This window comes from Bidens hawaiensis, unplaced genomic scaffold (genome assembly GCF_021521415.1).
Source record: "Bidens hawaiensis isolate Kalapana, Puna unplaced genomic scaffold, B.hawaiensis_p1.1 tig00038085_1, whole genome shotgun sequence".
Lineage (NCBI taxonomy): Eukaryota > Viridiplantae > Streptophyta > Magnoliopsida > Asterales > Asteraceae > Bidens > Bidens hawaiensis.
This window is the reverse complement of record NW_027496670.1, coordinates 103,125-120,699: the sequence shown is the minus strand read 5'-3', so window position 1 is coordinate 120,699 and position 17,575 is coordinate 103,125. Positions and strand designations below refer to the sequence as shown.

General features: G+C 37.0%; 3 protein-coding genes across 3 annotated transcripts; 1 reads left to right on the top strand and 2 right to left on the bottom strand.

Moving 5' to 3' along the window:
- Window positions 1-574: 574 nt before the first annotated feature.
- LOC143589996 (uncharacterized) lies at window positions 575-1,138 on the bottom strand. The gene has a single exon (XM_077070604.1). The coding sequence runs from the start codon at window positions 1,136-1,138 to the stop codon at window positions 575-577; it is 564 nt and encodes a 187-aa protein (XP_076926719.1).
- Window positions 1,139-4,209: 3,071 nt separating this feature from the next.
- Window positions 4,210-9,656, bottom strand: LOC143589991 (rho GTPase-activating protein 5-like). The gene is made up of 5 exons (XM_077070601.1): window positions 9,145-9,656; window positions 6,023-6,143; window positions 5,829-5,948; window positions 5,523-5,753; window positions 4,210-4,870 (listed from the first exon to the last, which is right to left on the bottom strand). The coding sequence occupies exons 1-5, from the start codon at window positions 9,576-9,578 to the stop codon at window positions 4,391-4,393; spliced, it is 1,386 nt and encodes a 461-aa protein (XP_076926716.1). The 5' UTR covers window positions 9,579-9,656; the 3' UTR covers window positions 4,210-4,390.
- Window positions 9,657-15,845: 6,189 nt separating this feature from the next.
- Window positions 15,846-17,189, top strand: LOC143589995 (uncharacterized). The gene is made up of 4 exons (XM_077070603.1): window positions 15,846-16,094; window positions 16,143-16,201; window positions 16,271-16,422; window positions 16,978-17,189. The coding sequence occupies exons 1-4, from the start codon at window positions 15,846-15,848 to the stop codon at window positions 17,187-17,189; spliced, it is 672 nt and encodes a 223-aa protein (XP_076926718.1).
- Window positions 17,190-17,575: the final 386 nt, after the last annotated feature.

Sequence of the window (17,575 nt, the reverse complement as noted above, 5' to 3'; positions counted from 1 at the left end):
TGAAAATTACCTGGATGGTTGATCATGTGGTTGGTAGCATCGGTGTCCATGTACCAAGGCTGCTCGGGCAGATAAAGTGACATTGTCTGGAATGCCTGGTCAATATCTGTCGGTACGTAACCAGTTGGTACGTAACCCATCTGATATGCTTGCGCTGGCCGTGGTCCAAGTATGCTCTGAGAGGTTTGTGTCGGTGGCCTAGCAACTGTCGGGTACGGGCACGGTGGCATAGTTTGCCAATGTTGCCAGGAGTGTGGAGTTGCTCCGGGTTGATAGGCGAGTAACGGTCCCCATGGAGTCTGCGGAAGATGTGGAGTTCCCCCTCTGCCCCGTCCAAACGTAGTTCTGCCCCGACCACGGCCGCGTCCGCGGCTTCGACCTCTTCCCCGATCAGCTGTGCTTTCTATTTTGTTGTTATGCGAGGCTTCATGTGATGTTTCTATCTTTAATGCAGCAAGGAGAGCAGCCCCTGCGCTTTGAGCAGCGTGGAGTGCATGAGCAGCCAAGTCGGTTTCCTCTTGGCAGAGTCTTGAACGACAAACATTGAATTCGGGTAATGGGTCGGTGGAACGGATTAAGGTGGCACGGTTCGATATTGCTCCGTGAGGCCCCCAAGAACCTGTAAGGCCAGTTGGGTTGGAGATAGAGGGACATCCACGTTAGCCAGTTGATCGGCTAAAATCTTCACTTCTTGGCAGTACGAGGCCATATCTTTAAAAGATTCAAGACGGGTGTTATTCAGTTTCGATTGGAGATGCAAGGCCCGAGCACTCTTGTTATCTTGAAATAAATTCTCCAAAGCGATCCAGACTTCATGTGCAGTAGTATTTTTCTTCATCACCGTTTGAGTAAGATCAATGGATATCGTGCCATATATCCATTGTAGAACGATAGCGACAATGCGTCTCCATTCTTCCTCGGTCTGAGGAGGGACAGCAGGACCTTTGTCTTTGTCTGTTGAGGCCGATGCAGCAGGTTTGATACGGGGCAGGAGGTGGTCGGACACCTGATGAGCAGTACAGTGGATCTTGAAAAGTTCGGACCATGTTACGTATTGGGGGCTTTCGTTGTCGAGGGTTAACGTAATGAAATTCCGGATATTGGTAACGGTGATGGCAGGGTGAATGGGAGAGGCCATTGAATGTTGCCTGTTAGGGAGAAGAGAGATCCGGCAGAGAAGAAAAAAAAAGGTAGCGGAAGGAGGGAGGCGATGGGAGAGAATTAGGGTTTAGGATCTATAGGTATGATACCATGATAGAATTATGATTGGAATCGTTTTTCCCATTCTTATTAATTCAGCCCTTTAAATAGGGAATTACAAATACAAGAGATTACTCTAACTTAAGATAAGATCATCTTAATTTATACAAATATTATACAAATATTATTAGTTACGATTGTTATCTATTAGTTTAAACGCTTTAAAGTTATTTCTGATTCGATTTTGAAAGTTCAAGATTTCATAATTTTATTTCACTTTTTTTGTAATGGCAGCTGATTTCACGTGTAAAACTATCATTTACAGGGTTATATCCGAGGTCGACTCCTCGACTTCCATGAGACCAAATCCCACTTATGCGCCGAAACCGGTTGGAATCCGTAAACCCTCGTCCTTTGTCAGGTTTGAACATGAGATTAAAGCCATGATTCGTCCATTCGGCCTGATGTCCATGGAAATGACCCAAGTGGGAATCGAACATGCGTCTCCACTGGGCAGGACATGCCAACTAATTACTAAACCAACTTGACATGAGAACTTTATTTCATTCGCATCTACTAAAATCTTTTCAAGATATTATTTATTTTCATATTTAATTGTAAAATCGTTGATATGAATAATAATCATCATCATCGTACTCAGTATATCCCACCAATAGCAAAGCTATGGTAGGGTCTGAGAAGGGTAAGATGTAGACAGCCTTACCTCTACCGGGATAGAGAGGCTGCTTCCGATGAGACCCCCGGCTCGATAGTAGTTTTGTATCAAGCCTTGGACATAAGGCCATAGCACTCAATCATCGGGACGCCGACTGATTGGTGCATGTACCATTGTCTTTCGGCTATCAACGCCACCACATGATGCATGATTAACCTTCCGCCACTTTTAACGTTATTTTCACGAGATTAGTAAAATAACGTTAAAATTAGTGCAATTTTACTTTTGTCACCCGAGGGTTCACACATATATACATTATATGCGCGCAACGCAAGCAAGGCATGTTGATATGAATAACAAACAATTAATTTTTCTCTTTAATCTGACCTATATAGGGTGAGATGGCAAACAAAACTACTAGTAGCAAACAAGCAACGAGAGACGGTGAGAAAGACAGCAGGATCGAATAACAGATAAAACGTAAGTACTATATGCTTAAGAGAAGCATATAAGCTAAGCAAACTATATCTCACCCTTGTTAAACCAACATCTAACAACAAAAGCACAACCAAAAACTAGTTTCTACAACCCATTTTATTAGAACTAACATCTAAGATCATCCGTAGTGAGAACCATGCGCACCCCAAAGCACCCATATAAAGCCCTGCACACTGCTCCCTTGTGGCTCCCAGGCTTTCTTTGGGCGATGGGCGCCTCCCACAAAGCACCGGATGGAGAAAGCATGGGCCATGATGATTGGTGGTTGCTTTATTTATTTATCTTTTAATAAAAAAATAATAATGATATAGTAATTGGAAATAGCTCTATCCACTACACTACTTTTTCGTAAAATGCCCCTATGGTGACGTGATGCCACATGACACAAAGCGCTCCATATAGACTCTATCCACTGCACATGTTCTAAGAACCAAACACTGGTTTCTACGACCCATTTTATTATAACCAACTTCTAACAACAAAAGCACAACACTAGTTTCTATAATCCATTTTATTATGATTGATTATAAACTTTAAGCTTCAAAAAGAACTTGAAAATAAAACTCCTCCTATTTTGTTTTTTTCTTTTTTTGTTAAAACATGAAATCAAAACATTCTAAAGTGTTGGAATAAGTATCATTTTGTCAAGGACTTTACTAGTGTATAAAGTTTGGTCAAATGAGACAAAGGAAAAAAAATATTTCAAGTACCATTTTTCAACATAATCAATCATCTTTGAATTTAAGACAGGCTAAGCATGACAATAAGAAACAAAGGTTTACCCTATGGGAGCCACCTCCCTCAAAAACCATTAAAGATTTTCAAAGCAACTTGAATTAGAACAACTTTTAGTCAGCATCAGAATGGTCAAAGCAATATCAATTCACACGTTATGTTGAATAACTCACCGTTGAAGGTCCCAAAATCGGAGAGCTTCAAGAACCACCCTTCAACGATCAAGTCAGTATTGATAATATAAATAAACCATTGTTATATAGGTTGGTATGATAAACTTAAACGTTGTTGGTCCGGGTGTTGAAGCGCTAAGTCGACGCATATTCTGTCGGTTTTGGTTAAGTGCATTATGGTACCGGAACTAAAAACCAAAAATAAAACATAAACATATAAAATTTGAAGTGGATCAATTGAGTGGCGTTAGTCGGAAACACTAGGGCGTTGGGAATATCCGAGCATTGCCGATCCCGAAAGTTGAGGCGGTGAGTCTACGCTTCGGCTGACTTCCATCACATTGGTTGCAATACCGAAATTAAAACAAAAATGCAATGAGTCTACGCGAATTTGTTTGGTTTTTGTTATATATTTGTAACGGTACCGGAGCTAAAACAAGAAACAAAAAGAACTAAATTCAACGACCCATACGATGAAAAAAAAAACAATTGTAAAATATATATATAAAGCTTAGATAAAGCTTAAGAAAGTGTACAATAAAATAAGCAAGTGATACAATAGACGATGCCTAAAAAAGTTAAAATTATAAAACTTCAAACACCATAAAATAAAATAAAAAACGTAAACAAAGAATAGTTTAAAAATAAAAGAAAAAAAAATAATAAGAGAGATGAAATAAAACAAAAAGAAAGAAGTTGTGATAGGGCCTAGGAAAAAATCGAAAACTTCAAACACAAAAAATAAAAAATTAATAAATAACATAAACAAAGAATAGCTTAAAAAACAATAAGAGGTTAAAATAGAACAAAAACATATAAGTTGTGCTAGGGCCTATAAAAGAATTGAACCCTAGTCTCTTGGCAATCAATAAAGTTACTTACCATTAATAATAATAAATAGAACATTCAAATCAATCAACATAAGAGTAACTATTAATAAATCCATTTGGAGCTTGAATGCACACAACTTACAAGTTGAGGTTAAGTTTTATTAAATATGCTTAAAAACTTTTACAAGAGTTATTAAACATGGTTAATGAGGTGGTGTCTTGACCAACCACTACAACCTTTACAATAGATACTACAAGACCTCATAAACACATTTAAATCAAGACCACGCCACGTCATCATCTCGCGCATCAACAACCACGGTTCCAGTCTTCTTGGCAGGCTTACTCAACTGAAACACAGGGTGTCTACATAACCTCCTTACTCCTTTTCTCAAACTTAACTTTTCTAATATCCTATCTCTATTTACTACCTCTCTATGCGGTTCTTCTTTTGACCGGTCAACGCTGTTTCTACTAGAAACCGGCGAGTTATTGCCTGACATGTAATCATATTCCATTATAGACCCGCTCTTTCTTGGAAAACTCCAAAATTGCTCCTCGTTTTCGCTTCCTAGTCTTTTTAAAGTTGCAGTTCCTAAAGGACTATGATTATGATACTCGGGCTTTTCTTCACATGTATGTATTGGCTTAAAACCGGGAGATGACTCTTCTCTTTCGCGAAGAGTTTTTAATACGAGTGTTTTAAGTAAGTTCATGATTTGAACTGCGTGAATCAATGCAGTCAATGGATCCGCCATCTGCATCACACAACCAACAATATGTAATAATTAACAAAAAGGAAAATATTAGGCTCAAAGTTTCAAGCCGAGATTCATGATTTTTGACAATTATTTTCGACCCAAAAATATCAAGCCTAAATGGTAAAACCAAAACCATACCAGACCCATTATGAAAACGAATATAAGCGAAACCGAACGGTTTTCATTAACCCAAAAACCGAGTTTTTGGGTTGAGCCAAAACCTACCCAAACTGAACCCACCAAAAACACAAAATCGTTTTCAATAACCAGAAAACTTACATTTTGGTTTGAGCCCAAAACCGATCCAAACTGAACCTATTATGAAAACTGAAAACCAAAAAAATTGAACGATTTTCAATAGCCCAAAAACAGAATATTCGGTTTTTGGTTATGTCTAAGCCCAAAACCGACCCAGACTGACCGATGCATAATTACCCTCAAAGGGGAAATTGCATAATAAATTAACTAACTTTTAAACAAATATTTATATTCTTCCAGTTAGTAAATGGAATTTGCTACAGCCTACAAGCGCGTATGGATTAGAAATTCGTTAACGAAACTCAAACTACTGAACGATATTGAAAATCTACAAAATTAGTTATTTGAATGTCAAATTGTGAAAAGCAGAAAGTAAATAAAGCTAGCATACCTGAGTCATATTGGGGGCAAACACCATAGCAATATTCCGTGCATTCATCTTATTTACTTGATCATATTTAACAACATCCGCCATTAAATTTATGGCCCAATCGAGAAGCGCAGCCTCTGTCGGAGGTAGGGATTTAACAAGCCGAGTACACTCGTCTTCTGTATTGCAATGCATGACTTGCTCCGGGGTCAAAGAGTCAAGCACACCTCTAGGAAGCTCTCTAAACCATGCCTGTTTTGTTCATAAATAACTCATTTTAAATTCTTTATTATAAGACTTTGTCATACAATGAAACAGACAAAATACCTTAATTAAACCAGCTAAACAATGAATATCAACTCCATGAGGCACAAACCCTTTGTTGAGCTGTTTCCTAATATACTCTTCTTGACCGTTTTCGCCATTTATCCGGAATATACCTTCCGCCTTAGTTACAAAAAACATCTAAAATTTAAATACGTCTAATTTAAATGTTAGATAGATATATGACATTGACTTACTTCTAGACCGCCTTCAGCATATAAACGCTTTTGCATCGTTAAAAGTATTGTCGGCACACTATTCCCTCTCGAATCATAAGAACACTGCATCGACTCCACAGATACTCCAAACACGCAAACGCTATTAATTAACCAAAACATTATACCAAATCAATAAACCATTATGAACAGTTGAACATCATTCATGATTAAACAATAAAGATCTATAAAGACATCATTTTTAATTATAAACTCTTTTTTCTTGATTTTAAATATCTAAAACAAATCATCATTATCCATGATGCAACTCTAGAGACAAAAAGTCACTATCAAACTCACCTACCTGCACTTTTTGTTATTAATTGCAGCCGTTACTGGTGAAACTTTAGTTGTGCCTAGTAATACAAAAAACAAGATTCATCATTCATCAAACCGTGTAAGGCTGAGGGGTGTGGGGCTTCAACGGGGGCGCTAGAGCCCCTCCGCTCGCGCCCCCAGGCGCGACCACCACACCACCAGGCGCTAGCGGGGGCGCTAGCGGGGCGCGAGCACGAAAAACAAAGCAGGCATGATGGGGTTAGCGGCAGAGGAGAGCGTAAAGTAGCCTTGGGAAGGGACAAAGAGCCGTTGGTAGTGTTTCAAAGAGCCGTTGGCTCTTATTTAATTAAAAAATAAAAACGTTTTTTCCCTATATAATACCCCATTTCATCCCATTTTTATACCACAACTTCAAACCTTCACCCAAAATCAATTCATCTTCTCAACTTTTTTTAAAAAAAATGTCGTGGTACTCGTCTGATTCCGACTCCTCCGAAGAGGATGATTTGCTTCTTCATGTAGGGGGAGTTTTGACCGCAACCGTGGTCGATCTCTTGCAAAATCAAGCCCATCAACCTCGAGTCCCGAGGGTTAGAGCACCACCTCGTGATCGTGATCGATCGGGTGCTAACGATACTTTGATTAGGCATTATTTTAGCCCTCAACCGGTATACGAGGAGTCGGATTTTCGAACTCGTTTCCGAATGAGCAGACAATTGTTCATGCGTATAGCAAGTGATTTAGAGGCACGGTATCCCTTTTTTCAACAAAGGGAGGATGCTAGGGGTCTCCCCGGTTTTACCCCTCTTCAAAAATGCACGGCTGCTATCCGTCAATTAGCGTACGGCATCTCGTCGGACGCTTTGGATGAGTATTTACAGATGTCGAAAAGGGTTGCACGTGAATCCCTTCATTTTTTCTGCAAAGGTAAAAAACATTAATTTTAGTTTTTATTTAATATTTATTACATTTTGTAATATATATTATATGTTTATAGATTATTTTATATACGTAGGAGTCATATCGATTTACGCTCGGAGATATCTGCGTAAACCTACAATGTATGACATCCAACGCATATATGAGGTGCACGCAGAAAAACATGGTTTTCCTGGGATGCTAGGTAGCATCGATTGTACGCATGTTGGATGGGCTATGTGTCCAACGGCCTGGCGAGGTCAGTTCCACCGTGGTGATCATGAAGGGCCGACCCTTATACTTGAGGCGGCGGTGTCACAGGATCTTTGGTTTTGGCATGCTTTTTTTGGTGTTGCTGGGTCAAATAACGACCTTAATGTTATCGATCAGTCACATTTGATCAACGACCTTATCGACGGGGTTGAACCACCTCAATCTTTTGTTGCAAATGGAGAACTCTTCAAGTACGGGTACTATCTGGTCGATGGTATTTACAACGAATGGGCTTTGTTAGTTCAAGCTTTTACAGATCCAATCGCCGACAAACGGAAGTATTTTACGAAGAAGCAAGAGTCTGCTAGAAAAGATATTGAAAGAGCTTTTGGAGCTCTGAAAAAACAATATTATGTAGTGGCGAACCCGATATGTTATTGGACTCGGGAGAGGATAACGGACGTCGTCTACACGTGTCTGATCCTACACAACATGACGTTAGAAGACGAGGGCAAAGCTATCTGCCAAAACTACCAAGGTGACATTCCGCCACAACCGTCCACAATCAGTGATCAACAAAGACTTCATAACATAGCAAATATCAAGAGCCGTGAGATACACGGGGATCTTCGACATGAGTTGGTTGAACATTTGTGGGCGAGGCGACCCGATGATCTTGTATTAGATTAGTGTTATTATTAAGTATTATTGTTTGTTTAATTTTTAGTATGTTTTTTTTTGTAATTTGAATTTTAGATATTAATGTGTTTTTTTTTATTAATGTGTGTTTTTTTAATAATTTATAAGTTTTTTTAATAATACGTTGTTTGAATATATTTATAAAAAAATAAAAAAATAAAAAAATAAAAAAAATTTCGCTGGAGCCCCTGTTGGAGCCCCTCCACACCAGGGGCCAGGGCTCCAACGGGGGCTCCAACAACCCCCTTATCTAGTTTCTCTCTCTGCCACACGTCATAATATTATTGGCTAGAGCCCCCACTAAAGCCCCCATTAGAGCCCCCCACACCCCTCAGCCTAATAATATTAGTAACGGGTCACATGTGAGTTGTGACACTTATTTTCAAGTCATATCATGTATTTGTTAATTATAGAAGAACTTGGTAATAGAAAGCAACGCGACGACGGCACCGGAACTAAACCCAAAAATATATTCGTGAACTCTCAAAAACCAGCGACGTTAATTCAGTTAGTATCGGTTAGGTTTGTGACGCTAACATATAAAAATATAAAAACCAAATAAGAAAATATCAAAAGTTAAAAAAAAATAAAAAAAAAATAACTAAACCAAAAAATAAATTCGTGAATGCTCAAACACAAAAAATTGTCATATTAGGGAAATAAATTTAAATATCTTACTGACATGGCATTGGTACAGGTGCATTCAGTTGGTATCGGTTATACCAGAACTATTAGGGAAATAGATTAAAATATCTTACTGACATGGCATTGGTAAAACCCGCTATTTACAGGTGCATTCAGTTGGTATCAGTTGGTATCAGTTAAATCAACACTAAACCCATCGGTAAATCAAATAAAATAAAACAAATAAAACTTAAAAAAATATAAAAATCTAAAACTTAGTGGGCAAAACCCAAATCAAAAAATATGTTAAAAAAAAACAATAGAGATTAAACTTAGGCATTTCATCAAACAGTTGGTGGGCATAATAATACCTTGCACTTGGAACTCTACAAGGAACATGAGATTGAAGCGAAATAGGCAAACCCAGGAACCCATTAAACCGATCAAACGTCACATGCGCCACGTGGCGTACATCCGTCGGACACCCAATATCCAACGAATTCGAAACATCATCGGAATCATTAACAGTACACGTCAGCAGCGACTTACGCAACGCGGCTAATAATATCGAGACAATGGTGAAATTGTGAGTGGGTTGAGATGATGGGGTTTGCTGACGTGGACTAATAAACGGGGTGGTAATTGGTGTGTAATTATTGTTATTGTTACTGTTAGTATAATCTTGACAGTAGTAACAAATATCGTCGATTACGTCATCATCGACGTCATCGGAAGAGTAACGGAAAAAGGAGGATTTGGGGTGAGGTAAGCCACCGCAGGATTTGGATCTGAGGTGTGACGTCATGAAGGATTGTAATGAGTAATTGGAATTGGAATTGAAGAAGATGAAGGATGCATCAATGGAGGAAAATGACAGGTAATAATAATAATAATATATGTAATGTGATGTATTCAGTGTTTCGTATAATATGAAGGCGGGAGTGGATGACAGTTCGACGTATGGTCCACTTGGTGGTGTTGGTTTTGGTTTTGGTTGTTTGTTTTATTCACTTTTTATTATGATTTATTTATGATGAAGGTAATTGGTATTTGACCAAACAAGATTTAAAATATGAAAAATATGGAAAAATTTTAAAATGGCTAAATTGTTGACTATCCATTTTCAAAATTAATCATGGTTTTAAAGAAATTCCTAAAATGGTGAAAAACGATCGGATCTGACGTAGTTTCTGACCTGACGGGGGCGGATCTGACGTTTAGCGAAATCTTCCGACGGATTAGTGAGTTAGGTGATGTAAAAAAAAAGCAGTTGGGTCTGAAGGTTTAATCCATGTTACCGTTGGATTCGACAGATTAATCTTCCATCGAATTTTTCCAAATTTAACTCATGTGTTGGTCACTTTCTTGCGTGGATTTGTCAAAAACAAATGTGATTTGTGAAAAATAAGCATTATGATTGCGTTCTTATCGAAAAACTAGGTCATTTACATTGTAGATTTGCTTGATTATAATGTGGCAATAAGAAAGGTGGAGATAGAGATATGTTATAAAGGTCTTAAGGTTTGAGATGAAAAAGATTAAAATGGAAAAAATTACGTCGGACAATAGAAAAACTTTGTTTTTCGCCGAAAGACTAGACAGCAACACATGTGGTAACTTCTGATAGGGTAGATTAATTTGTCGATTCAGAAACGGTTTACATCGGATCCGACTGAATGGCCATTTTTGGGAATTTTTAAAATGGTCAAGTTATTCTATAAAAAGAGACAAAGATGAGAAGGATAAAAATATTTATAGCCACACAACCCCCCCCCCCCCCCCCAAAAAAAATAATAAAAAAAAAATTCATAACTCAAAATTTAACAAAAAATCAAAAAAAGTTTAAACAAAAAAATGTTTTCACTGTTTTCCTCATTTAAAAAAATGTTGAGGGAAAACTATCATTGTGTTTTGTGTTTATTTTCGCCATTGATTATGTTTTTTTCCCTTATATTGTGTTTTATACTTAGTATTGTGTTATATTGCTCAACATTATGTTATATTTTGTTCGACATTGTATGATATTTTGCGATTTATTGTGTTTTTTTAGTTATAATTGTGTTTTTGTTCATTTTCACAAGTGTGTTTGATATCGAAATTGTGTCTTTTCGTCATTTTTTTAACGAGAATGACGGAGGAAACATTTGAGTTCTCTTGTTTTTTAACTATATACTGAGTTATGATTTTTTTTAATTATTTTTTGTTGAGAGGTTTTTTGTGTTGTCATAATCCTTCTCACAATTCTTATTTTTATCTTCATTTGTATTTTAACCTTAAACAATGACTATTTTTTAAAATAGTTTGTCAGAATTGACTATTTTAGGAATTTTCCTAAATATATATTTAAAAAAATATAACATGCTTCTATTTTTTAAAAGTTAGTTTTGGGTTAAATTATACAAAAAATTGTAGTTTGGTTATAATGAAATTGACAAAATCACAAGACCATGTGGTTCTTTCTTAGTCTTTGGCGCCCCTAAGACTATGTGTAGTCATAAAGCTCCACATTCAGGGGTTATGCGTCACGTGGCGCCCAGTCAGAGTTATGGTTTTGTACAAAAACAGGTTGTAGTCATAACTCTCCACATCCAGGGGTTATGCGCCACGTGGCGCCCAGTCATTATTAATTTTATTTGTTTTTTTAAATAATAATTCATTTAAATAATTAAATATATAATTAATACACTATATTAGTAACATAAACATAAGCATAAACCAAGTTTTTTTTACCAAAGGGGTTTGGGTAAAAAGTGTTTACCAATATGGAGATTTTGAAACTTATTTACCTATAAATGGTGTGGGGTTAAAATTGCAATAAAAAATATATTATGGGTTTAAAATTACAATAACAAAATGGCGTGGGTTATAAATTAAAATAAAAATATATAATACACCACTCCTCGTCTTCTTCAATTCGCCGGCCACCACCACCATTTTTCTGGTGATCGCGTTACCACCCACCACCACCACCACCATTTTTCTCCTTCTTCTCTGATCTGTAACTCACCCACCACCACCATAACAACAAGACCCACCCACCCAACGGCTATTTTTTTTATTTGTGTGCCAACCCCCGCGTTTTGTATACAATGCAGCCAAAAATCAATTTCATATAACGCAGGGGGCGGTGTACCCCGCGTTTTCGTCCTCAACGTTGGTGGCAACGTTGCCACTACGGGTGGTCTAATCTTCATCCAAGCTCCATTTGACTGGGCAGCCACCTCCAGCCTCCCCCTTTTGTCGTTACTCCGATAACAGTCAAAGTTGCTATTGCCGTTGCCACCAATGAGAGTAGCTGAGTTGGCATGGGTAACATAGCTATGACGCATAGATACGTGAAACACAGTGGAGTCCCCGTCCTGGGGACGACTTGGGGACGGGGACGGGTACGCCGAAAAAACACCGTCGAAACGTTTCCCGGTCGCTTCTGAAAATCGGGGATGGGATGTTATAAGTTTAAGAGCTTGGGTACGATGTCGTAGAAGTTTCTGAAATGTTTCCTTAAAAATTTAAGGTTTTCTGATAAATTTTTTAAATTCCTAAAATAGTTTTATAAATAAATTATAATATGAGACGATTGATGGAATGGATTAAAGTAAGCGAACCGTCCATACTAAATACTCCATATATGATATTTTTTCTCATTAGTAATTCTAAATTAAATTCACCATAATCTTCTCATTATCAGTTCTCAAAGTAATTCTTTGTTTACCAGTATTCAATTATTCATCAATCACCACTTGATCATAATCAATTTATTATGGTTTCCCAAGAGACAACAAAATGAGCATCTTCTACTAGTATTGTTCCGGTAGATGAACCACCATTGTGGGTTACGTAACTAAAATTGAAAAGATAGGTACGTCCGGAGGAACATGGAAATTTAAGTGTGACCTTTGTGGTGAAACAAGGTTAGAGCACGTGTTCTTGGTATAACATGTAATCTTTGTAGTGTTTTATACTTTTACAGGATTGTCACACCCGCACTTAGGGCCTAGGCGTGTGACCAATAGTTAGTACCTGTTTTGTAAATATATCAGAGTTTTAGCGGAAGTATTTAGTTTATAATAAAATATTAATTTATATTTTGAAACATTAGTTTATTTGTAAAATCTTTATTTATAATATTTGATTTATTAGAAAGCTTTTCGAATAATAAATATTCGAGAGTTTGATTTGTAAACCTCGTTTGATTTATAAAACTTGTTTAAATATTATTTGCAATAATTTAATTATTTTAAAATTGAGTCATCTTTACCTTGCGAGCGTCTATCTTCTTCAATGGCTCTAATTCCTTTCTATCTGTACTAACTTTTATTTCCTGTAATCATGGAGGGAAAATACGTCAGCGATATGATATGCTGGTGAATCGATGACTCAAAAAACATTTTATAAATCTTTCTTTGACTGACAAGATAGTTTTCATGAAACAATCTTAGCAGAAACGTCTACTATGTCTGGGATTGTGCCACTGCTATATACACACAATTACGGTTCTCCGGGAGTTGATACCCTTTGGAGAACTTTTATTATGACCTCTAGTCTGCGGCCACGTAGCCTTGACTGATAGACTAGATTGATTATGTTTGGATCCAGACACATGTGTACTCGGTCTGAGTTGTTTTTATTTTCTATCTTGTATTTTAATAGGGATCACGTAATCCCATAATCTTTATTTGACTTTCTTTGTTTAAGATAAACAACCCGTTTATCTTGACTGATTGAAAAAGGTTTAACGTATTCATCTGTGACTGTCTGTTCTGAATGATGTGATGATCTCGTTTGAAAACCTTTGTGAATGAATGAATGATTGATTGAATTATTGACCTATAATAAAATAGGTTTATGTAAATACCTGGATCATCTCTTAATCCGGCTACAGACCTTTAGTCTGGTTTTGATAGCTTAAACCTTGATTGATCTTTTGTTTGAATGAAATATTTTGATATGAAATCTTTCTCTATATTTGCTAACTATGTGATATGTTTCTTCTTCAAGAAGAAACGTCAATTATCTCTATCCTTTGTTAATATCTTATATTTCTTAAAAATGAAGAAATAATGTATTAACAATATCCTTTAAAAATTCTATCTTTCTTAAAGAAACGTTATTTTAATTTATTCATTATATTTATAATTCTTTGATGAAGGTCTAGGTTATACCCCTGACTAGGGTCTAAGCCTTTATTATTTTATTAATATTTTATTCGGACAGAACTCTTACCTTGCTTAGCTTATTATTTTCTAGATTCTCGGGCAGCACTTCGACGCTTGCACGTACTTTGAGAATCTTGATCAACAACTCCTCGGCACGCAAATCGAGGCAACGTTCGGGGGTTGCCGGGTTGTGCACGTACTTCGAGGCAGAATGTCGGGTCGTCTCGGGTCGGCACGGTTTACGAAGTCGGCACGCAAAACGAGGTGCGCCGATTGTCGGGATTGTCGGTACGAACTTCGAGGTGTCGTCGGGATATGGTGCGGATTACGAGGTTATAATTGTCGGGTCGGTGGCACGGAAACGAGGTAGAGAGAAAAATTTTCTAGAGAGAGAGAGTGGGTTTTGGTGTGTGAAAATGAGAGGCCAAATGCCTCTATTTATAGACTTGATCAGGGGTCCCATCGCGATACGTGATGGTTGATAATAACCCTGTCGCGTACCGTGACGTAGCATTGATGACTCGCCAGTAGCTTCGCCACGTGGCGGACGCGGTGCCACCTTGTGACACGTGGGGGGACACGTGTCACCTCGTCATGCCTTTATGCCACGTGGTGACACGTGTCCTGACACGTGTCACCCTGTCAGACCTTGTCATCGCGATACGCGATGACACATGGTCTTCAACTGTCGCGTATCGCGATTGAACGTGAAGGCAAAAATTTTAGTTTGGTCCCTTATTTTTGAAATTTGTCATCTTTGGGTTCGAAATTTTAGGGATGTTACAAGGATGAATAATTATTGTAGATTGCTTGTTGTGATTTAAAGTTATTGTATTCTAGATTCGATTATTTATGTAGCTTTGCTTATTGTAGATTTAGAATTATTGTGCTTACAATTTTATACATTAACTTTTTTAGATGGTGAACATTTTTTTTCTATTTATATGGTTAATGGATTAGAACTTGCAAGAAATCAAAAGCGAGTGACAAACTTGAAATGAGACGGTTAGAAGAAGCGCATGAAGAGAAGAAAGCCTAATCAAAAGAGAAAGAAGTCAGGTTGCCATGTGAAGCTGGTGTTAGTTTTAAGAAAAGAAAAGGGACTTCATTATCTATTTAAAGGCTTTTTGGTGTTGAAATTAAGGACCAACTACATCAAGAAATAACAAGAATGTTTTATGCAGGATGTTCACCTTTTAATCTTTCAAGAAATCCACACTATGTCAGGGCTTTTTCGGTTTGCTGCTAAAAACAAAATTGTTGGTTATGTACCTCCTAGTTATAATAAGCTCAGAACAATGTTACTACAAAAAGAAAAAGAGAATGTTCACCGGCTATTGGAACCATTTAGGTTTTCATGGAAAGAAAAAGGTGTGACTATTGTGAGTGATGGTTGAAGTGACCCCTACAAGAAAGTCTCTAATCAATTTCAAGGCTACCTCCAGTAGTGGTCCTATGTTTCTAAAGGCGGTAAATTATTTTGGGGAAGTAAAAGATAGATTTTTTATTGTTGATTTAATGAAAGAAGTCATCAATGAAATTGGTCACCAAAATCTTGTGCAAATCATTATTGGCAATGCAACAAATTGTAAGGAAGTTGGAGAGATTATAAAGAGTCAGTTTCCTCACATCTTTTGGACTCCATGTGTTGTTCATATGCTTAATCTTGCTTTGAAGAACATTTGTTCACCAAGGCATGTGGAAACAAATGAAACACCATATGAAGAGTGCAGATGGATAAAACATGTTCACACAGATGCACTTGCAATAAAAAATTTCACCATAAACCAAAACATGAGACTCTCGATTCTCAACAAGTTTTCTCCTGTTAAACACTTTCGGTTGACAATACTCGCTTTGCCTCCATAATTGTGATGCTTAAGAGATTGAAACTTATCAAACAGGGTCTTTAACCTATGGTCATAAGCGAAGAATGGTCTTCTTATAGAGAAGATGACACCATGAAAGCAAACTTTGTTAAAGAAAAGATTGTGGATGATGAATGGTGGGAAAAAGTATCATACATTCTTAGTTTCACTGAGCCTATATATGAGATTATTAGAGTTTCTGACACCGACAAACCATGTTTACACTTGGTGTATGAGATGTGGGATTCGATTATTGAGAAAGCGAAGATTGAAATCTACAAGAAAGAACGACGTCAGGCATCTGAATTAAATTTCTTTTATGATGTTGTGCATGATATTTTACAGTCTCGATGGGTGAAGAATAACACTCCCCTACATTGTTTAGCACATTATATAAATCCAAGGTATATGATTTTTAAATTATATGCTTGATTTCTATTATGTACTTATGTTTTGACTTTTGAATGTAGTAGATATTATAGTGATGCATGGTTACTTGAGGATTCTACAAGAATTTCTCCACAAAGGGATGGTGAAATTTCACAAGAAAGGATGAAATGTTTTAAAAGGTTAATTCCTAATAATGATGAGTATAACAAAGTTCTTGATGAGTATACACTGTTTGGTTATTTTCAATAAAGAGTGGTTCTTTTGAGGTTATAACATGCATTACACATATGGGCATTATGGAACCCAAGAATTGGTGGGTTAACTTCTAAAACAACTTAAAGTCCCTAAGGAGTTAGAACAAATAATACGGTCCATTCTCGCGGTCACGTTTTGGCTCATCTGGAAAGCAACGAATGCGAAGATTAACGACTTTAAAGAGTCTACGATTAATAAAATGATAAGTGACATAAAGTTGGTTTCCTATCTTTGGGTGAAAAATAGGAGCAACCGGGTCAACTTAGAGTGGGACAAATGGTGCCAGTTCAACTTTAAAAATTTCCCGTTGTAGTTTTTTGTCAAGTTTTATTGTTCTTTTTCTGTTTTGGTTTCGGTTTGTATTTTCTTTCTTCTTGTTTGTTCGGGCTTCTAGCTAGAAGGTTCCCTTTGTTTTCTTTATATACGAGCCTTTAAAAATTATAAAAAAATTGATGGGTTAACTTTGGTACTCAAACTCCTTTTCTCCAGACTTTGGCTTTTAAATTACTTGAACAACCTAGTTCTTCTTGTGCAGAGCGTAGATGGAGTACTTATGCATTCATTCACTCGCTTAGGAGGAACAAGTTGAATACAAGTCGTGCTGAAGACTTGGTTTATGTCCACAATAATCTTCGCCTTTTGTCAAGGAATCGGACTGATGATGTAAAGATATGGGATGTGGGTGGAGATGCCTTTGATTCAATGGAAGATGTTGGGTTTTTGGTGGTTGCCGATCTCGCTAGATGAACCAGAGTTTGAAAACAAATTGATTATTTGATAAATGTTAAGTAATTACCTATGGTTGATGTAGTTTTTTTTTTTTTGGAGTTTGAACTTTATATCATCATAAAAATATTTTGGACTTTGTTTAATACATTTGTATTTTTTTAAATATTTTTTTGGCTGTACCCGTGTCTTAGATTTTTGATTTTTGCCGTTTCCCATACCCGTAACGCCCGCATATCCTGATCCCGTTCCCGTGCTACTTAGACTACAACCATTGGCAATCCAAGATTGCAAACCCTCAATTTATTTTTATTTTTTTAAAAAAAGAAAAATGGATTTAATTAGCCAATCAGATCGGTGGATCAAATGAGATTGCAATCTCAAATTTGGTCAACTTGTGACCACAT